The sequence below is a fragment of the Puma concolor genome, chromosome C1, assembly GCF_028749965.1.
Source record: "Puma concolor isolate L17-30 chromosome C1, mPumCon1.1.hap2, whole genome shotgun sequence".
NCBI classification, from domain to species: domain Eukaryota; kingdom Metazoa; phylum Chordata; class Mammalia; order Carnivora; family Felidae; genus Puma; species Puma concolor.
This window is the reverse complement of record NC_141674.1, coordinates 83,091,648-83,115,337: the sequence shown is the minus strand read 5'-3', so window position 1 is coordinate 83,115,337 and position 23,690 is coordinate 83,091,648. Positions and strand designations below refer to the sequence as shown.

The 23,690-nt window shown below is 36.9% G+C and overlaps 1 protein-coding gene across 2 annotated transcripts in view; it reads left to right on the top strand.

The window, feature by feature from the left end:
- The window catches only part of DPYD (dihydropyrimidine dehydrogenase), an 878,551-nt gene that overhangs the window by 750,636 nt on the left and 104,225 nt on the right, over positions 1 to 23,690 (top strand). For both annotated transcript variants that reach the window (XM_086717643.1, XM_025935274.2), the window contains one exon: positions 1,091 to 1,270. In XM_086717643.1, the coding sequence (XP_086573769.1) occupies positions 1,091 to 1,270 (180 nt within the window). The remainder of the gene's footprint in view (positions 1 to 1,090; positions 1,271 to 23,690) is intronic.

The window sequence follows — 23,690 nt, the reverse complement described above, 5'->3', positions numbered from 1 at the left end:
GAGAGAGAGAGAGAGAGAGAATGAGCAGGGGAGGAACAGAGAAACAGAGTATCCGAAGCAGGCTCCTCGCTGACAGCAGAGATCCCGATGCAGGGCTCAAACCCACTAACAGTGAGATCACGACCTGAGCCAAAGTAGGATGCTCAACCAACTGAGCCACCCAGACATCCCAAAGACATATATTTATCGAGAGCAGAATAAGTGACAAACACTGGGGATAAATATGGTCACCAAGATCAACAGGTTCTTCCTGCCTGAAACTTCAGTATGGGAAGTGAGCTGTAAATCAAATGCAATAGTTATGAGTAAAAAGCATATTAGTAAAAGAAGGCCTTAACCTATTCTGAATTCTTGGAGCCTTCTTGAAGAAGTAATATTTACCATGAGATAAAAAGGGGCCAGTACTCAGCCATGGATAGAAGGGAAGGATTTTCTAGGCTGCCAGATCTTATGAAAAAGTCTTAAGGCAAAGAAAGAATGTGGCAAATGTGAAGAAAAGAGCAAAGACCTGGGTGATTGGAACATAGTGAGCAAAAAGAACCACAGTAGATAAGGCTGAAGAGGTAGACAGGGCTCAATGGTGGTTGAGTTAACTGATGAACAGCACTCCAACCTCAGCATGACCACCTCTGGACATGAGAACTACCTCCAGGCAGTACATCTGAATCAATGAAGGGAAAATGAGAGAGTTAAAGTGTCATTTCTTATGCTGTACTAAATTTGATTCCTTGTAAATCCAACCAACTGGATGTAATTTTTAACAGCTGTACTGAGGTTTGCCTGACATACAGTAAACTGCACATATTTAAAGGGTACAATCTGGTTAAGTTTTGAAATACATATACGCCTGTGAGGCCATCACCACATCAAGTCTATGAAAGTATTCGTTGTCCTGAAAGCTTCCTTCTGCCCCTTCACAGGGAGGGGTGCCCCTCCCACCCAGCACTCCCATCCCCACGCAATGATTGACATGCCATGCTTGGAACAGTGCCTAGAACATAAATAAGTTTTCTTGAATAAATGAAAAGTGAGTCCATGTGGAGAATTAGCTCTTGGTTTGACATTGGGTTGATTGCTTCATCTTTTCCAGGTATGCAGTGCCATTCAGAATCAGGACTTCACTGTTATCCAAGACTACTGCACTGGCCTCAAAGCCCTGCTTTATCTGAAAAGCATTGAAGAAGTGCAAGACTGGGACGGGCAGAGTCCGGCTACCATGAGTCATCAGAAAGGGAAACCGGTTCCGCGTATTGCTGAACTCATGGGAAAGGTATGTGCTCAACTTTTCCTGTTGTCCTTAAGAACTCTACCTCAGTCACTTTCTATTTCAGGTCTTGTTTTCTTTCCCACTGTCTCAGGAACAGGAAACACAGTGCCTTTTGGATGTAATTTCTGTAGTAGAATCATTCTGAAGGAGGCTTGATTACAGCTATATGACAGGTCCGTGAGTTACATTTTTATAAAACCAACATAACACAAGGTCATGTAAAGGGAAAAGATTGAAGTTTGTAGTGTAAAGTGCCTCCAAATTCTTGCTTACTGTGGTGATGACTGGCATTCTTTGCAGTGGGAAACTGGAGATTTCTTTATTCTTTAACAAGCTCTGGAAATTATAACATTACCTTTCTATTTTCAAGACAATCAAATCACTGGAGCCCTGAATAATATGATGAAGTTTTTAAAATTAAAATCTAATCAGTATCTTTTGTAACTGCTTCTGCTATGTGGTTAAACCTGGGCTCAAAAGGTTATGTCCCAACTTTCTCACTAACTGTTATTTTCAGAGAAATATATACTACATTTACATTTTGTATAATACAGTGATTTTAGCAAATTTTTTCTAAAACAACATTCAGCATTTTGCCTTTGTATTTCCTTTGTATTATTCTAAATAGACAATCATTGTCAGAAGACATTTCTTGAATGTCTGAATGAGGGGAGGAAAAAATTATAATTCTTAGTCTTTTCAGCTTGTCACTACATCAATAATTAACTTTAAAAAAAAAGAAAGGCAAGTATAAAAAGATTCTTTAAGGAAGCATTTAATAATTCAAATGAATCTTAACTTGAAACAGGTCACATGAAAAAGAATGGAAAACAAAAACCCTGGGTACTCTGCCTTGGGTGGCAGGGTTAGGGGCTCTGAAAGAATAAGAGAAACATATAACTGACTTACATTTGGCTAGTTTTAATAGAAAATATCACTGTCCTCCAAGGTAGCTAAAAATAAGGACTTCTTGAAAAATAATGTGCATGATTACAAGTCCAGTGATGAAAAAAAAAAGGGAGAAAGAAATAAAATCTTACAGTGTAGATTCCTGGAAAATATCGTGATGAATGACTTCATGAGTGGCAATCAAACAGAAAAAAGGGTGGGTGACATTAATATTTATAATATTGTAATTAGCAAGACTGTGCCTAAGCATCATTATTAATGTAGCTAATCATATTATCATAAACTGAGTCTGCAGTATTTAGACAGTGAATGTTCTTGCTTTATCAATGACCATCAACGTCTGAAGGTTGTTCATAGCGAAAAACCTTTTTTTTTTTCACAAATAACTTTACACTCATTCAATGTAAATATCTCAAACAAATTGGCTCTGACATGATAATTTTGATAGTTTATGACCATTTATAAAAGCATTGTCTCAAATTTGAATGGTCGCTATGTGAGTTGAAATGTTAGCAATTATATCGCACCGGGCCGTTTTGTCTTTAAGGGACTTCCACACTCATTTCAAAACTTACATATTCAAATAAAAGATGAATAATGATGGAGACACTTGTGTCAATGACATAAGTGGAAATTGATTTTCTGACAGTTTGAAACTAGATTCCGACTTTATTTTGGTAAGCCCAGCCTTCATCAAAATCGTTAGTATAATTTTCAGCATTATCATTTAAAATAAGATTTTTTTCACATAGATTTTGCTTGTGTGATTATATTAGTGATTCATTTCTCACCTCTAAGTTGAAGAACTAGCAGTTGGTCTGGCAATAGATCTTTGCTCCTGGATTCCCCTATGTGGGCTGACATGACTAAAACAATAGGTGATGGTCCTGTAACGTCCCTAACAGTGCATCAAAGTGCGCTAGATCCAAGGTACAGGTGGCTTCCTAATTGTTCCTTTTTGTGTTTCTGGTGTGTGTGTGTGTGTGTGTGTGTGTGTGTGTGTGTGTGTGTCTTTGAAAACAACTCATATTGCTCTCTTACTAGCTGAAGAATAGCATGCTGCTCCTTATAGTGTTTTCATGTTACAGGGACAACCAGAGATGATGTAGACCCTTTTGAGAAGGGCCTGTTAGAAAGAGCTGACTTCTTACAGGAAAGATTTGTTTGGAAAGTACAATTGTTACTCTACTTAATCTTTCACTCGGAGGTCAGGCTAGAATAAATTAGAGTAGAAATTTAGAAGAAACCAATTACAATACAGTGTTTGAAGATGGAGAGAAAATGAGACGTTAGCTACAAGGATTTGGCCAAATTAGCCATGTTATCTTTTAAGTAATTAGTATATTTAATATACTCTCCCTTTGCATACCTCACTTATTAATTTATTAAACTTCCCAAGCAATGTTTCTTCTGGTGGCTTTGGAAAGGCAAAAAGTCAGGCATTTATAGTTTGCTCTGGTCTTATGGTGCCACTTGTATAAATCTGTACCTGCAAACGTGAGAACAAACCCCATACAAAGAGCAGCCACTGGCTCTGCTGCACCACAGAGCAGTTGATCTCAAGCTGCTGGGGCTTAAAAACCATGGGGCATACTTAGGAAAAATGTACATTCTCTGGCCCTGCTCCCAGAGATGCTGATTCAGTCAGTCAGAAGTGGGTCCAGGAAGGAACCTGCATTGTGATGTTGTGATTCTGATGGAGGGACCTAAGGATCCACATTGCCAAAACTAATAAAGTAGAGAATAGCAACAGAATATCCTTAGAGATGGAGAGGTTAGTAGTGAGTGCAATGCAAGCTGCTGTTGATGGAGAAAGCCAGCAATAAATGATTTTGAGCTGGAAGAGAAGTGAAATAGATGACGAAATCCAGAGAAGCGGTACACTGAGCTCTGAGTGGCTGGTGGTGGAAAGTACCTTGATGAGGAGACGGGGGCAGGGAATTAGTGCAGCAGGTAGGCCAAAGACATGTAAGGAAGCAAGAAGAATTGTGAGGATAGAGATACTTTGCCAACAAAGACATAACATTCCCAGTCCGCGCAGACGATCAACAATGAGGAAATCTGTGAGGATAAGGAGGCAGAGACTATTCACAGGGACATCAGAAAGGAAGGGTCTCGGCAGCAGAGTATCCGGTTATTTATTCTCACTTATCTTAATGCCTTCTTCTCCCTGGTGAAAACCTAGGCAACTCAGTAAAAGTGAAGTGAATGTTTGCCACCCACAGGGCAGAGGTTACTAGCAGAGTCCAGAGTGAGACTGATAGGTTTACATGATGTTTTGTTACTTAGCTAGGTAGGCAACTTGGACAAGTTAATTAAGCTCTTTCAAACTCTTTCTAAAACTATGAAATGAAGATAACCACAATGTAAGTCCACAGTCCCTCATTAGCAATTCTGAAATCCAAAAAGTGCTGAAACCAAATGTTTCACACAACTCATTTGGCAGCAAACATGACCTAAACTGATGTGAGGCTATTTATAATTTTTATTTATTCCTCTTAGAGTGAACATTTAAATGTTTACTACAGGGAGACCAATGTGTTTGATTCCAAGTTGCTACCCCACATAATGCTTGGGGTATCACACATTTTACTTTGCTGAAGCCCCCAGAAAACCAGTTCTAAATTCTGAGATATATTTGGCCCCAAGGATTTTAGTTAAGGGATTGTGAAGAGTATTTAATTGAGAATATAACTGCAATTATAACTTTACTCACAATTTTTCTTTATAATTGGAGCAAAGTATATATTTTAGTGATAGCAGAAAATAAATTATTAGTATTTAGAATTTTTAGATGTGGCAAATCACAGTTATTTTGAGATTATTTGCTTGGGAAATATAAGAGAAATTGGATGCTCCAATATTAGAACAGAAAGTTTTGCAACCAAAAAACATGGAAGGAAATGTCTTTACTGTTTTATGCTTGGGATGGGAACAGGATTCCTAAGCAAGAGCCCTTGAAAGGGACTAGCACAGGCCAAAACTACTGACTGATTGGGGTCTGCATGCATTTTTACTTTCTGTTCCCTACACCTGGAATGTCTTTCCCATTCACTGAAGAGAAATTCTCAAGCACCCCTTCTCTTTGAGTTATTCTTTGATCTTTACATCAGAATTAATTTCTCCTTCTCTTCTTCATCCTTAGTTGCAACAAGTATCACCCAGCATGTGAATGTTCGAATGTCTTTTTCCTCTAGTAGACAGCAAGCTCACTTCCCAATTCCTTGGACACCCACTGATACACAGTAAGGGCTCTGTAAATGCTGCTTGAATAAGTAAATGAATGATAAATGAATGCTGTAAGAAAACAGCTAAGTGGTAGCATTAAAAATTAGTAGTCATTTGACTTACTGAGCCATTGCTTTTCCCATCACATCAGAAATGAAATGAATTTGTAAAAAGTAACTTTGAACTTAAAGTTCTATTTCGTGTATGAGTCTAGTTTCGTAAAATGAGATGGAAGAAATCAGAGAGGAACGAGGTAGGCAGGTGAGCAAATTTTATTCCTTCTTGGCATAGAAAAATGTATATAGACTCAAAGCTTCTTGAGGGCCTAGATCACAGACTGTGTGCCAGTGACTGACACAACATCTACCATGTGGGAGTGATGGCATGGTAGCTGGACTGCTGAAAGAATATATTGATCAATCACACATTTATTTTAAGATGTATCTTAAATATCACTTCCTTTTGAAGTCATCTATGACCCTCTTCTTCTCTCTCTGGGAAAATTGAGTCCCTCATTTCTCTGTTCTTGTTCTTGTAACTGGTATTGCATTTATTATATTGTCTTCTGGCTATAGGTCTTCTTGTCAATCACTGAGGTCATTGTGAGCGTCTTGAAAACGGAGATCATGTCATATTTATACGTGAATTTTCAAGAACCTAGCACAGTGCTACATGCTTATAGAATTAATTTGCACAAACTATCTGCAGTGTCCTTATTTGGAAGGAAAAAAGAAAGCAAATTTATAATCAAAATCCAGCCAGTCCCTTTCAAGAATAGCAGTGATTTTAGAAGGAAACTAAAGTGCCAAATTACTTTCAGTAGGTATTAAAACATGATATTATCATGTGATGTTAATAATTAAACATAATATGTTCACATTAAAAAGCTTTCATTAGGGTTAAATCAGAAAAACTGTCAATGTGCTTGCATAGCATCTCCTAAAACAAGGCTTTATTTTGATGAAAGAAATCAAAATATGTGCATCCATATGACCAGATATATCATTCTCATGTTATTTTAAAGTCACAAGTGATATGATTTTATAAAACTACTGCTATCTGGTTGTAGTGTTTATATGTAAATATCTAACTATCTGTTTATTTGTTTCTGCCATGCTATGCAACACAGAGAACAAAGAAGTGTTCAAAAGGAACGTATGATGTCATGAGCATGACCATTACAAAAGGCCTAATAACAACAGTCTTGGAAGAGGAGAGCAGTATCTCCTACTTACAACTTTAAAAGTTTTATGTCTTCCATGCTGTTTACTCTTTCATGCTTTGAGATATAATTTGCATAAAGAAAAATGCACCGGTCTTAAATGAACCATTTGATGAGTTTTGACAAATGCACACATCCACAGAATCCTCACTTCTGTCAAGATATTGAACACTGCCAGCATCTTGGAAGAGTCCCTTCTGCCCCTTCCCAATCATTATCTCTCCATCCTCTCCTAAGAGAAGTGAACACAATTTAGTTTATATCATCATAGAGATTAGTTGGTTCCTATTCTGTAGCATCATATAATTCGAATTGCTAAGAATATGTGTTTTTGTGTGTGTGGTTATTTCCAGCACAGTGGTTTGGAAAATCATCCATGTTGTTGTGGGTGTAAAGTAACTCATCTCTTTTTATTGGTGAATAATATTCTATTGAATAAATATATCATAATTTGGTTATTCATTCAAATTTACAGTTGAGCTGTTTCCACTTTTCCAGTATTATAAATATGTCTAAAATAAGCATTCAGGCATAACTGTTCTCATTTCCCTTGACTGATATGTAGGAGTGTAGTACCTGGGTTATAAAGTGATATATAAGCTTTGTAAGAAACTTGACAACAGATTTCAAAGTGGTTGTACCATTTTATACTCCTGCCAATTGTGGATTGGTGTTTCAGTTCCTTCACATTCCAGCCAACATTGGGTATTCTCCATCTTTTTAGTTGGAGCCTTTTAGTACATGTACATTGATTGGGATTTCCTTGTGATTTGAATTTCCATCTCCCTGAAAACTAATGATATTAAAAACTTCTCCATGTTCTTGCTGGCCATCCATATATCTTTTCTGCAAAGTACCTATTCAAATCTTTTGCCTGTTTAAAAATTGGGTTTATTTTTTACTGAATTTTAGGAGGTCTGTATATATTCGGGGTACAGGTCCATAGATGCAAAAAAGCATTTGACAAAATCCAGCATCCACTCATACTAAAAGCCCTAAGCAACCTAATAATAGAAGGAAATGTCTGTCCTCAGTCTGATAAAGGGCATGTACAAAAAATCCTACAATACATGTCATATTTAAATTGTGACTAAATAAATTTTTCTTCTAAGATCCAGAACCAGGCATGTTCTCACACTTCTACCCAGTATTGTACCAGAGGTCCGAACTAATGTCTAAAGATATAAAAACAAATAAATGGCATCCAGATTGGAAACCTACTAAAATTGTCATTTGCAGATGGTAATATTGTATACATCAAAAATCCCAACAAATATATAAAAACACTATTAAAATCAATAAATGAACTTAGGAAATTTTCATGATACAAATATAGTATACAAAAGTGATTTGTATTTATAGATGAACAATTAAAATAATGAAAAATCAGAAAACTAAATTTTAAAATTCCATTTACAATAGCATTTAAAACCACAAAATACTTAGCAACAAATTAAAATGTATGCAGTATCCATACACTGAGAACTATAAGGGAGTCCTGAGAGAAACTAATGAAAAAAATCAATGGAGAGATAATGTTTTCTCCAAATTAACCTGTAGATATATCACAATCCCAATCAAAATCCCAACACATGTTTTTATAGACTATTAAATTTTAGAAGTTGTTTCTAAAATTTACATTGTATTTAAAGGAGCTAGAATAACCACAACAGTGTAGAAAAAGAACAAATTTGGAGGATTTGAACTGTCTTCAAGTTTTTCTATAAATCTACAGTAATCAAACAAGCATGTTTGAGTGTCAGGATAGATAAATAGATCGATGGAACAGACAGAAAATCCAGAAATAGACCCACACATATATACTCAACTGACTTTTCACAAAGGTGCCAAATAATTCAATGGAGAAAGGAAAGTCCTTTCAGTAAATGGTGCTAAAATTAATGGAACCTCATATTTTTCTCACACAGGACACAAAAGTAATTTTAAATATATCATAGATATAGAAGTATAAAAATGTTAAAGAAAACATAAGTAAATTTCCTCATAACCTTGGGATAAGGAAAGATTTCTTCGATAGGATGCAAAAAGCACTAACCAACAAAAAAAAATTGACAACTTAAAGTTCATCAAAATCAACTTCTGGCCATCAAAAGACACAATTAAGTAAGTGGAAATTCAAGTCACAGAATGAGAGAGCATATTCATGATATTTATATTTCATTTATATTTCATAAACAACTTGTGACGAGAATAAATGTATGTACTACTTTAAAAATGTAAGCCAGATAACATGAAATAATTTAATTTCATCAACAACTGTATGGAAATCTTAAAATAAAAAGTCCATGGTGAGGACCTATCTGTAGGCTCTTGCAACTAACTCTCATCCATCTATGATAACTGGGTTTTTTTGTTTGTTTTTTGTTTTTTGTTTGTTCGTTCGTTTGCTCTTTTCTCTAATATCACTTTAGAGCTAGCCCAGAAAAGGAGTGAGGGAGAAGAAAGCCATTTTCCTTCAAGTTCGTCTTATGGCCCTGTGGTTCTTGCCCATGTTGTTTTCTCCCATTGCACCTTTGTCCCTGTGGTTATTCCTTTTGAGGCTGCCAGTGGGTACTTCATATTGTTAGAAAAGTTCCAGATGACATTTTACATTTCTGTCAGTTGCTTGGGTAATGATTGAAATAGGAAGCAGTATTATTGAGATCACTTTCTATGATTGTAGCAAGATTGCATGAGGCTAAATTATTTTTACTGATTCAGCCCACTTCATAGGACATGGCAAAAAAAAAAACAAAAACAAAAAAACAAAGCACCAGTTCCTGAAAGTTCAAATTTTCCCAAATTACCAAATCAGAGTCTACTGTGTAGGTATTATGAGAACTTATCTACATCTCTAAATATCATCAGATAGTTTGAGTAGTATCTTAAGTAAAATGCTGAAATGCCAAGTATACTTTAAGAATAGGGCAGACAGGGGAGCCTGGGTGGTTCAGTCAGTTAAGTTTCCAACTCTGGATTTTAGCTCAGATCATGATCTCAGGGTTCGTGGGTTTGAGCCTAACATCAGGCTCTACGCTGACAGTGTGGAGCCTGCTTGGGATCCTCTCTGTCTCCCTCTGGCTCTGCCATTCCTCCCCCCACCTCAAAAAATAAACAAATAAACTAAAAAAAAAAAAAATAGGGTAGACCCCTGTTTATAAATGGTGATTATTCCTACTTAGAAGCAAAAAATCTTGAATAAGATCTTGTAGTTCTGAGTGTCTAATCATCTCATTAAGGTTTAATGATCCCACAAAGAAGTCAGCATGCCATTGTAAAAGCAACATGTTAGAGTCTAGCAGGTCTAGGTTTGAATCCAGGTTCAATGTCTTACTACTGGGTGAACTGGGGCCAGCTACATGATCACACAATCTTCTATTCCTGTATGGCAAAGTTAAGATAATGATAGCAATTTCAGGATGCTTTGTGAGGATTAGAAATCATATGTAAAGTTTATAGCACGTAGAAAGCAGACATTCAGCACATGCTACTCAGTGTTAGAGTTAATTCTAAACTAGATGATGGGTAAATGCATAGACACATAGATACATAGATAGAACATAGGTAGAGATCTAGAAGTATTAGGGTAATTTGTATATGTGATACTTAACACATTATTTTTATACTTTCTCTAGACCTTCTACTGATAATGTGATTTTACTAGCTTAGTTTTGTTTGAGCTGGTCAAAAGCTAGCACCTTTATCCTTTGAAGCACTCTTTTTGCAAAAAAAAAAAAAAAAAAAAAAAGCTTCTAAATAATTCAGAAGTGTTCACTTTCTAGGTAGAATGGAAATGAATTTGTTAATTTGGGGTTTGACCAGTAAACTGGCATGGGTGGTCCATCCTTGGTCCTAAAATAGGTAGAAGGGAGGAGCCTATTAACTGTTGTCAAACCAGAGTAACAATGCCAAAATTTTAAATGAGTCATTAGGGGAGGTGCTGGTAGGACTGTCTCATGTTATACTATGAGGTAGTTTTGCATTGCTTATAACCAAAATAGTTTGTGCCACTATAAGCCTTCCCAGCTTGGTCTCTCTCCCATCTCAAGGGTAAGTGGGTCTATATCACAGGACAACTTTAAACACTTGGTAGTAGTTTCCAGCAGCAATATGTAGAAAAAGATTATGGTCCAAAGCCAAGTCCAGCAGAGGTGTGTGATGAAGTGGCAATGCCTGCATCAGCATGGACACAGGACAAGATGTTGCAGAATATGGCTTCCCACTTCCCAAGTGTAGAGCATTGACACCTTGCCTGGTTTAGGAATTTGGGTAGCCTTGAACTTTACAATTTTTGTAACCACTGCTGCTGCCTCATTGAAATCCACCATTGTATGCCTGAAATAAAATGCAAATTTAAAAAATTACTGTTTTGCTAGCATCCCTCCAAGCTTTGCCTTCACCCATCATGCTTTTTAAAAGTATGATTTCCTATTTCTCCTTATTCATAAACAGATATCTAATTGCCAGGCACAAATGTAATTATTTCTTTTGTCACTTTCATGAAAGTAAGCGGTTAAGTATAATTTCTCACACTGCATCAAATATACTACTTAAATCAGAATGCACCTTATCAATATTAATTTTACACGTAGAACTTATGTAAAATTACTTTTCATCCTTCAACACAACCCACCCACATTAATTTTGATGTTACTGGTAAGCCAGGGGAAAAAAAAATAGGATTTTTCTTGTTCTAGGTGGGGGATTGAGGATTTATAAAGAAAGCATTACTGTAAGCATGTAAGATAAAATTTGAATTCAAATACTCCTTGAACTGCCCACCTACCCTCCCTCCTAAGAACTCTAGAAAATCAGTGTCCATTTATTGCAAACCAGTTAGCTTTGTTCCTAATCCTGGTTTTATGGAGTGAGGCAAAATATCTCTCTGTAATTCTGAGCTCTGCCCTTGAGATTCTCCCCGAGGGAAAAAATATATTTTTGTTCTATCTCTGTTTAAGCTCATCTGCCCACTTGAATAAAGGAAGCATTAGATAAAAGATATAATTTTCTGCTAATTAAAGGGGTCAAGGAGTCATTTTGATAAGGTAAAGAGTCAACAGAAATTCTAATTATGTTCGGCTTTATGCCAATATGTCCTAATCTAAGACTTGAAGAAAAAAAATTAAATGTCTACTTTTTGAAATTGAAAAAAAAAGGATCTGATTACCAAAAAAAATTTTAAATAAAACAAACCATGATTAGTTTGCTTTTTTAGCTTTCAAATTATATGGATCATAACTGCTATCGAACAGCTTTACCAACACCCTAGAAGCCTAGGAAGGATAGGCCAAGATATCTTTAATTGCACTGAATAAGTGCCAGTCTCATGGTTAGCCAAATCAGTTTATAGACCTAGATGAAACACCCATCCCGTCCCTCTTTTTCTTAGAAATGTGATCACTGTTAGGTTGCCCATATTGATCTAATTAATCACTTTATTTCTAAATTTTTTAACATTTTTTGCTGTAGAGATATCAGAAAGTGATCTTTTATGTGTCTCAAATTCGTACCCTTTAATAGTCTGCACTTCATGGTCACAGGTGACCCCTAGAAATGTGTTTGAGATGTGACTACAGCTTGCAAGGAGAAACATGATAACGCTACTCAAAAAACCCTTTGGATTTCAGCTTCAGGCGCTATTTGTGGTGTTGCCTCATTGATGGGAATGCCCTGAAGACCTCATTCCCAGCCCCTCTTACCTGCTAGCTGGTGTGCTATAGATTGTTCACAGAAAACCCTGTCAAGATTGTGCCTTTTGAAGATTTGTTGCCATACATCCTTAAAACATTTTGCTTGTCTTACCTGCTTATCCATTTTATCCCATTTCACCTCAAACTATAGAACCTTCTCTAGATCCTCTTCTGGCAGTTAATTTCTGCATGCACCCAGTCCAACTGAGCTGTAGAATGTCACCCATCAGGCTAGCCATCTTTCAGAACCTGAATATTACCAAGTCTTTCTTTCCATTTAATGTAGATCCTAAGTGAAACTAATGAAAGTAAACATATAGCATTTGTAGTAATCCAGACGTCCTAGGGAAAGAGCATTTCAGTACTGTCAAATACAGTCTTTATTGAGATATAGAAAAATCCTGCCTTATATTGTCCTACTCTGTTCATGTGTTTCGTGTTGGTGGTGGGCATTAGTGGTGTTCACTAATGGCTCCATAGGAGAAGCAAATCTCCTTGCCTCTTGGATGTTCCACGTGACTAGATGACTTGCTTTAGTCAAGACAATGTGAGTGAAGTATAGCATGTGATTCTGGGTAGAAACATTTAAGCTGGCATTCGATTCCCCAATATTCCCTTACTTTGCCACAGTGAATGCTGAGGTGTTATGTTGAGAAGGTGGCAATGTAAACGGATAAAATGGATGGGTAGATTGCTGATATACCATGTAGGACATCCAGAGATAGCAGACTTTTTGTGAGTGAGAGACCAACTTTGATTGTGTGCAGTCTCTGAGATTTGGGAGTTGGTTATCACTGCAGTACTATCAGCTGGTAAGGATTACACAGAGTTCCAAATGACTTGTACCTGCCACCAGAGGGACTGATGGCTACAGAGTTAACCCTCTGAAAAGTTGTAAAATGGAAATGTTCATCTTTAGTGATTTTCACTTCCTTTTCTGCACGTGGTCCCACATGCAGACAGCTAATTCCATAATGCACTTTTCCATATCATCACTCTGCCTCCAGTTTCTCGGCAAAGTGCCTGATGACACCGGAGAACTTTCTTTCTAAACCATACGGTGAAAACATTTATTCTTGCATTGTACCTCATTTTAAATGAAGTTGGCCTAATCCAACTGAAGAGACAGAGCATAGTGTGTACCTTACCCATAACTTCTTTCTTGTTAGTAGTAAGGAACTTGGGCAACTTACATACTTTCTCTTAGCCACCATTTCCTCATCCCAAAACTTGGGGTAATAATATATATCTCATTGGATTGTAGAGAAAAATAAGCAACAGAGTATAAATTTCTTCTGAAAAGCAGGTTGGGTCCTAGAAGGCATCATTTCCGCTCACTGTTTTTCATTCCTTAGTTGCTTTATTTTCAACCCATCAAAATTAGATATCTACCCATCCCCATTCCCCACATCACTAAAACTGCTCTTGCTGAAGTTATTAGTGCTTTGGTTATCACCAACTCCAGTAATTTCCCAGTCTTTATTAGGTCTTATTTTATTCAGCAACTGACTACTCCTTCATATTTGAAATCTCTTGTTTGGTTTTTTGAATACTCTTTTCTCCTGGTTTCTCCTTTACCTTTTATCAAGCAAACAATTGTTAGCACCTAATAGGCACCAGACATTATAGAGGCAAATATTAATAATAACATAACTGCCCTCCCTCAAAAGGATCGCAGACTAGTGTGGAATTAGACAATTAAAGAGTTATTTATAATGTAGTGATAATTATAGTGATAGAGAGATATGCACAGAATAGCAGGGATGATGGGGTGTTTAAGAGTGGTTTCCAGACTAATCTGAAAGTTAAGATCTAGTAAGTGTAGGAAGAATACCTCAGGCTAAGGGAGATAACATGGCAAAGTCCTGGGGGTAGATAACATTTCTGTCTGTGGAGAGAACATTCTTGGACTTGATTTTTAGGACCCCCTCCTATTTTTATGGCCCTTACATACTAGTATTTACCCTATTCATGGCTGTCATGGTACAATATATGCTCATCAGACCCGTGAAGCCAATTTTACTCTCCTTGTTGTCATCTTCCAGATTTGTACTGTCACCAAAGATCTCCCCCTGGACATTACACACCCATCTATTCAGCTTTCTGGTAGACTTTGCCATGCAATAGCCCTGCTCGGTGCTCTTCCTGCAACCTAGGAATAAAACAACAGTAGTGATTATCCATGACAATTATATAAGCACTTTATAATTTACAAAGCACTTTGGCATACATTATCTCACCAGCTGCTTCCTTAATGTAATAGCAGCAGTGGGCAAAAAACCGTGTCACTGCCAACAGCGCTTCTCTGACCTTGGTCTCCCAGCCCCACCTACTAAAAACATGAGAGCAGCTGGATGGGAGCTGATTAGAGGCTGGAAGCTGACCTTGTTTGGGGACCAGGGGAGTATGGCAGCAGCAGGTGCCACCTCCACCTTCTCCATCTCCATAGGGGCAATAGAGCAAGTCAGAGGTTTCATGGCAAAATGTGGGAGGCTGCACAGAGCAACCAGGCTCATCATGAGCTGCCTGAGCACAGGCTGAAGGTGGCAGGCATCAGCTTGTGGGAGGTTAAGCGCTTATCCCCTCTCTCCCACTTTTCTGATTTCTTATTTCTTACATGCATTAACTATCATTTTGAAAGTTTCAGTGGGTTAATTAAATTCTTCTAGTGTTGATGCTATGAAAGCTGAAACATTTTCAACTGAGATTGACACTACTCAAGACATCGGCTTCACTGATGTTTGTTCAGCAACACTCCAATATGTCACAGGATTGCTGAGAGAACATCTGAGAGCTATAATGAGCTAAAAGTCAAGTACAGGGGAAAATGTGTTCCAGACTGCTGCAGATGTTCTCAAATCAAATCATATTTCTGTGAAATGCCATATAGAATATTCAGCGGTTGAAGGATGCAACATGAAAGGACAGTTCAATTGATTTGCACTGTTTTAAAATTTTATTTAGCCTAAATTACATGAAATGTGGTGGCTTTTTTTCACTTTGAATCAATTAATGAGAGATGCACTTGATCCTAATGAGCTTCAAGGATAATTTCCTTGCACTAAGAGGAATGCATTAACTGGTTAGGTAGGAGTCAAAGCCTAGAGAAGGTGGCAGTTGAATAAGGGAAACAGAGTAGAGTCCAGGGATTGACATTGTATAGCCCTGCTTTCTCCCCTTCATTTCTCCTTTATCCCTCTGGCACCAAAATTGAGCAAACAACTGTTTACTTAATTCACCGAGATTCTGATAAGCCTAACTGTGGTGCTGTGTTGATGGTGATCCATTGTGTCCCTTCTGGGAAACCTGAAGGAAGCTTAGCAGGAGTGGGTCAAGGAAATGTTTTGATAGATGCATCTTTTGTAGTCCCCAACTTACATTCCATCACACAGGTGGCCTTGCACATCACCATAGTTTATGGGTATCCTGGCATCTGACTAGGAACAATATTCTCCTAAGTGAAGGGTAGCATAAGATAAGAACTGACAAACTTGAGTAAGGAAAAACAGAGAAAAATGCTTAAGTGACATGAGGAAGTACAGCAAGGCACCATAGTGAGATACCACCTCAGCCTCTATATGGCTAAAAATAAAAAGATTGACAACATCAAATGCTGGCAAGAATATGGAGCAACTAGAACTCTTGTACTTTGCCAGAGGGAATATAAAATGCTACCAGCACTTGGAAAAACTCTTCATTTTCTTATAAAACCCAACAATTCCATTCTCAGGTATTTATCCAAGAGAAATAAGAACACATTTCCATCACATTTGAGATAGATGAATTTTAAAACCAGTATGTTAAGGGAAGGGTGCCAGACACAAAAGAATACTTACTAAATCATGCCATTTATGTGGAGTTTAAGTGTAGGAGAAAAAAAAATCTATATCATTAGAAATCACAACAGTAATAAGTAGAAATGGATTGGAAGAAGGCACAAGGGCATTTTCTCGAGTGGTAGAAATGTCCTATACCTTGAGTGAGTGATGGTTTCATGGATAGATTTATTTGTCCAAATTCCTCCAACTGTATGCTTACAATCTGTGCATTGTACTGTGTATGTATACCCACATAAATCAATTAAATTAATTGCTTTTAAAACAAACAACTAACTGACAGAAAGGAGAGGATAAGCATTCAGCAGTACTTTTAGGGACAAAGTAAGACAATATATAAGAAATACTAAAGACATTTTTTACGTCCAAATTACTTTTAATCAGGTAGCCTTTGGGAACTAAAAACCTTATGAATTTAACCACTAGAAAAGAATAACTGGTACCTTGATACAAATCTTGGCTGGAAACCAGCTTAAAGAAAATGGATGGCTGGGGGCATAAACAAATGTATTTTCCTCTGCCAACTTGCCAGCAGCTAGGTGTGGAATTGGAATAGTTTAGGCCTTGCTCATCAGGGAGACTGGCTGGAGCCTAGAAATGAAGAAGAGGAACATCTGGCTTCTTGAGGAGTGACATAGGTAAGGGATGAGGCAGCACAATGTAAATGAGAAGCTGCTTCTTAGAGGGAAAATTTGATTAGGTCCTTTGGTGGGACTTCAATTCTCTTTGCTTTATAGGATCAGCCAGTGCCTGCAGCCTCTGTTAACAAAAGCTAGCCTTGCCTGAGGCCACAGCTCCCAGAACAGAACCTTAAATTGATTGCTGATAGGGTGTTACATGCAGGACTGGGCTCTTTTGCCCTACTGTCCTACCCACCCTTACACAAACAAACCCAGTGGGGCATTTGTCTGGAAATCTTAAGTCAAATACATTTGGAATGCTTTAATATATTATATTCATTGACATTTTGTCCTGCAATAGCTCTATTATTATTGGATAACAAATTTACATTTATAGAAATAAAGACAAAACTCTTGAGGTTGAATTTCCTTTCACTAGGTACATTTTGTTCATTTTATGAGGCATTACTGTTGCAAAGTTGTAAAGAGTTTAAAACTATATTTTGATTCTGGTGTTTTTCTCCTTCAAGTTTCTGCTTACCTAAGATGCATCTCTATAAAATTATGGCTGGAAACAAATATCACATGTCTTTTCCAAATTCACATAATTTTTGTGACAGATTTGATTTTTGGTTCTAATTAGAATTCATTTTACATATCTATGCCTAGCTCAAAAACTTTTGAGTTTGAATTTTATTCATTTAAATATACATGTATTCATTCATCAAATAAGGAGTATCTGTTAAGTGCCCAGGCATTGTGATAGATAATAGATAATAGATAATGGAGATTGGAATAGAGATAATCCCTTTATCATTGAGGGAAGGTCAATTGAAAAAATAATATTACTGAACTTTTTTAATGCCTTATATAATTATTTATGCTTATACGTATGTGTGTATATATGTGTATGTGTATATGTATATTTATATCCCCATTTTACAAAAGTAGAAACTGAGGCTTAATGAGATTTATTGTAGTTATTGTACTGGAAACAGCATGCAAACCCCATTCGGTTTATTGCAAAACTGTGCCTTTAACCACTTAATTATACCTTATCTCAACATAACTGCTGTTATGATATCAGAGTTAAAGAAACAGAAAGGAACAAGTGTCCATCTCAACCTGGCGGATCAGGAACAATTAGAAAGGGACAGATGAACTGTTTCTTGAGGGATGAAAACAGTATAAGTTTTATGTAAATGTCCTCATTAATTCCAATCTATAGGCAATGGCTGTGGCCAAGTGATCACTTGTGAAAATTGCTACATTTTTATTTATGGTGGTAAAAGAGTTACAGAATCTGCTAGATAATTCCATTCCCTGATAGGGCATAGGCTTCATTCTTTGTGCTTTTGGGAGCTGTTGTCTTTTAGCATAAATCCCATCAAATCTTTGTGAGTTTTGCTTTTACATTTCCTTCATCTGTGACGAGAAGATTCTATTAACAACCCTGGCACCTTCCATTAAAGTCTACAACTTCCAACTGCCAGGAAGGGATAATGAAGTGATAAATTTAATTTGCTACCAAAATATGTAAGGCAGAGATATCTAAGTGAATTTATAGCATTAGCTATGTCTTTCCTCTTAGCATTAACAAAAGTTTTATGGCAGGTTATCAGAATCAGCACAAAAAAAACAAATATATATAAACTTCCACACACCGAAATCAGATCTATAACTCTGTACCAAATCACTTCTTTCCCTCTTCTTTTAGCATTTCTAGGCTCAGCAGAACTTAATACAATGAATTTCAAGTATTTTTTTACTTGAAGAATGTAAAAACCTGTTAACCGGACTAAGAAACACTTATTACTCATTAATATACATACTCTGAAGTTTATAAAATATGAATCCCCTTCTGCTGCCCTTACCAGACTCTAATGGCTATGAAGATAAATAACATCATCCACGTACAATTGTGCCAATGAGGGTGCTTCAAATTCTGTGGGACACAGAATCTACTTTCTCCTCATTATTTAACTCTGTGCCATGGTCATAAAAATGATTGCTTAGTTTAAAAGCTTTCTTATACATTTCTACTTCAAGAATTCCTTTGTTCCAGTGAACTTTATCTTACAGAATCATCCCATGTCTTGGCATTGGGATCAGTCTCGTATCCCGGGGGCGGGGCGGGGGGGGGGGGTCATGATATCCCTAAACTGCACCCACTGAATGCACAACCAGGCTGAGTTCTGCTTCTACCATTCAGTGATGTGTGTGCTCATCTTGTAAAACAGAGAGAACTGTTAGGGTCGGTTCTTGACTTGCCCAAAGAAATGTAGAGTTAATAACTAAGATGATGATAATAAAAGCAAGCTACTTTCAGCTGGCTGTTGTGTAATACTGTTTTGAAGGCTTTAATTCTTGCAACAGTTCATATAGGGTTTGAATCATTTGTTTCTTTTTCCTGTTGAGAAAAGTAAGACTTAGGCAGGTTAGGAAAGTTGTTTAAATTCCCATGCTAGTAAGCCATCCTAGCAGAGGCCACATTCTAGCCCAGGTCTGTGTGTTCGCAAAACTTGCACATTTGCCTACTACACTTCACTGGTTCCACTTATTATCTGGTGCAGAGGATCATTGGTTCTAAGGCTTTAGATTTCATTCCGAGTTGACAGATAGCAGATTAAGATTCTATTAATCTTTGGGCAAGAATGTTGAACTTTCCACCTCCCTTGCAATGACCTGTGGCAGTCGATTGTACTAGGAATAACATGACACCTGCTTGCTCACTTGTATTCAGTGGACTCAGGATAAATCAATGTTTTTGCAAGCATATCATCCCCTTTCCTCAAGCCCTTCACCACCAGCATCAAGAGTGTTAGATGCATTGCTATACTGGCAACTGAGCTGATCCTCACCACATACAGCACTCTCTGTTTACTGACAAAGGTCATGGGCTCATCTCTTCTTCCTTCTGTTCCATCCCTTTAGTTTGGATTACTTGACTTTTAGCGCCTATACAACAAATCCAGTTTGGGTTATGAATTCGTGTATTTATTTATATGCATAAATTTCCCCCACCAATTGCCTTAATGAGCTCAGTCCTTCTGGTCTGCTGATTTATGTCTTTGAAAGTGTTTGAGATAAAGAGAGCCAGAGAGTAATGGAGAAGAGCATGGGGAGAAGCCTGGATCCCAAGGTCTCCATTGGTCTCCCGCAGACTGCTTTGTTCTCCCCGGCGTTGGGCCTCCCCTTTAGCAGCTGCAGTGTCTGTCTAGATGTTTGTGGATGTCTGGCTCTGTGCCCAGCCAAACTTTTGATGCTTTCTTCCTCTCTTAAGTCACCTCAATTTCATATAAAAGCAGACATCTATGCAGAAGCTAGGTATTTGAATCAGCTCTAGATTCTTCTATGTTAAGTGATCTATTGGCTTCTAGTGGCCATTACTGTCCAGGGTACCAGGCAATGACTGATTTGTACTTAATGGCAAGCAAATCCCTAGATATACCTACCAAGGATGTTAGAGCATCTTCATTATTATCCAGGCAAAGCTTCCGTTCAAACAGTCCTTATGCAAGCTTTGGTGTTTGAGGGTCTGTATAGAACCAAAAGCAAACCTACAAGTGGTATCTGAAAGTACCCTAGCTCTGTATGTGGGGACCCTCCCCCAGCTTACAATGCTTGTATATTTCCTGTATGCACTCCTATATGTTTCTTTCTGGAAGTTCCTGGAGCATTCCTGGCCTCACATTCTTGAGCCAAAGAAAAATGTCCAGAAAAGTGATTTCAATTTTATTCACTCTTTAGTTTTTATTGAGTGTCACAAATGTAAAATGCCAGAGCTATGGTAGGATGAGGTAAGGAAGTGGCAGGGGTTGGGTGTGGCGTGGAGAGCCCAACGTTGTCTTAGAGGAGAGTTCAGTGTAGTGAGTATATAAAGTCAGACGACCATCCAAGGCAGAACACAATTGTGCAAACAAGAATTATACCACCAGTCTACATCAGAATGTATTTTGAAGTTTTCATTTGTTATGCCAAATATGTCTAGAATATGGGTTGAAGCAGTATAACCTGAGTGGTAATTAATTGCTGTAAGTTGAGAATAGTGTATTAGAAGAGGAAAGTGTGGCAGTATTTCAAGACTTAACCCAAATCATCAATGGGGCACCCGGGTGGCTTAGCCAGTTAAGCCTCCAACTTCAGCTCAGGTCATGATCTCACAGTTTGTGAGTTTGAGCCCTGCATCAAGCTCTGTGCTGATAGCTCAGAGCCTGGAGCCTGCTTCAGATTCTGTGTCTTCCTCTGTCTTTCTGCCCCTACCCTCCATGTGTTCTCTCTCTCATAAATAAATAAATAAACATTAAAAAAAAAAAAAAAGACAACCCAATTCATTAAAAAAAAAAAAAAAAAGGTATATATCTGATCACTACTACAGGCATCTGGAAGCACATCTTTATATTAAGGGCATTTTCTCCCAAATGTGTTGCCTTGGAAAGAAGTGGATGCTTCATCTGACATAGAATGTAAGGAAGATGCCAATATGTACACATTTCGAGTTGGAAAGAACAGTAAATTATGGATGATATCGATCTCATCAGTAAATATTGACTCTTTAGAGCTACCAAATGAAAGTTGTGGTAATTAGACCATTTCTTACAAAAGTTAATTTGCAATTTTAACATGTTTACAGGTGACAACAAAGTTGGCAGAGCTACTCAACTTCTCTTTTGTTTCCATTTTCTCCACTAAAATGAATAATCTCAATCTGGACAGAGAAAACCAAAATCACTACATGAGAATTGAAGCTCTAGCTCTTTGTAAATTAGTTTAGTCAGGTAGTACTGAGCCACTTCAAATTCAAGTCTCCAGTCCCAGACAAATGGCATCCTGAGAAATGTGATCAAAATACAGCTACTGGTCATCTCTGAGAAACCATCACACACAGCGGAAATGGCAAAACCTTGAAAATGCATTGATTTTACCAAAGAGAAGTGTGACTTGTGAAAACTTCTGAATGTCAGAGTTGAATGTGGTCTCCTAGAAAATATTAAACTCATAATTTTATATATATATATATATATATGTGTGTGTGTGTGTGTGTGTGTGTGTGTGTATATATACATATATATATTATTGTAAAAACAGAAAAGTAAACAGTGTTCCTTTGGAAGCAGGATTTGTTTGTCTGAACCAATGTACATGAACAGGTAAGGAGGGAAATGAAAACTCAATCTGAGCAATTCATGCCAAACATACCTAATTTCATTCTGATGTATTTCTAGGTAACAGGTAACAATTGTTAACTTTCTCTTGGCTCTTACTAAATACCACCTACTGAGCTAAGTTATTTCATGTAACCCTTAGAGCAACCTGTGAAGTCTACTGATAACCCTACTTTACAGGTGAGAAAACAGGCAAGGCTAGTAGATCGTTGAGCTGGGATTTGGACCCAGATAATGGTAAATCAGAACCCAAACCCAAACCATTCTACATCCCTCTCAAAAGTGTGAGGAATTGCTGACGTGTACCTTGATTTCCGGAAGGCGTTTGACAGCTGACTGGTATAGCCTGTTGGATACTGTGGAGAAGACTGTCACAGAGCTAGATAGATATTAGCTAAGACTCATAATATATTCTTATTTCTCTATGAAAAGCTTTACTTGCTGTTTAGAAAATACCATACTTATAAAAAGAGTTCATACTCTCAGAGTTCCTCAGATTTATGACTAGAAACTGAATATATGACATGTACTATAGAAACCTGTCATCCAAACTTGAAAACATTACTGTCAGGATCTGATCATATTTAATTAAAGTAATATATTTATGAAAATTGAATGAGAGGAAAAAAGAAAGAAAGAAAGAAAGAAAGAAAGAAAGAAAGAAAGAAAGAAAAGAAACAAAGGCCTAGAATTTTTCTAGAGACTAGTAATGAAAAACTACAAACTTGTAAATTTTAGGTATAGCTTATTTAAAATGCAGGATGTTTAGTCATTAGAAGCTATAATATACCTTTATACCTTAACATTAAAAGGCCTGCTTTGCTAAACAAATTATTAGTAGATCCACATTTCAAGAAACTGTTTAACCTACTTAAGATAATTAACAGCTTTCAAGTATGCTATTGAAATTCATATAAAAAGCAACAATGAATGTGCTATTTTAAAAAAGCATTTGTTAGCGATTCCTTCCAATGGATGTACCTGAAAATGGGTTTCTTTCCTAAGAATCTGTAATTCAGACTTTTCACCAATTCAAAAGAACTCTTCACATAATTCATCCAAATTAGTGAGCTTTTACTGTAGACTTTTATGGAATAGAGAGAACACCATATTCCCTGTGGATATAATTTTATCTCAGTTATGTAGTCATTGTCTCATTCTATCTACTACCAGGAATCTTTCATTAGTTGCTTGCTGATCATATTCTAGAGGCTCAAAGTAATTATGTCCAAGAATTGTGCAATGTCAAGAAGTGGTAACTTACAGGAAATGGAGTGATAGGTACTTTAATTTTTTTAATCAAATACTAGGATACTAAATAAACCCAGGGAGTATATAAATATCAAGCAATACACAGAAGTATATATTGTGTTCTTCCTGTGACCAAAATTATTTGAACTTTTAATCTGCACTAAAACTTTTGTTAAAAATAGACTTTCCATTGCATGTTTTCTGAAATTAAAAAAAAAAAAAAAGACTTTCCACTGTAAGACCTTGATATATAAATCTATTCATAAATAGCATCATCTAAAGCATAATTCCCTATTTTTATAAATCCAAACTTTTGCTATCAGAAACATTTCCCATTTCCCAATTTAGCATTAATATACCCTATAAAGTGATTGAAAACATTTGTGGTAATAAAAACTACTAAAAATAAAATACAAGGAAATTTTCCAAAATGCTCAAATAATACAGTATTTAATATTCATGTACCTGCATTAAATTCTGATTTTTTTTTAACTTTGAAGCA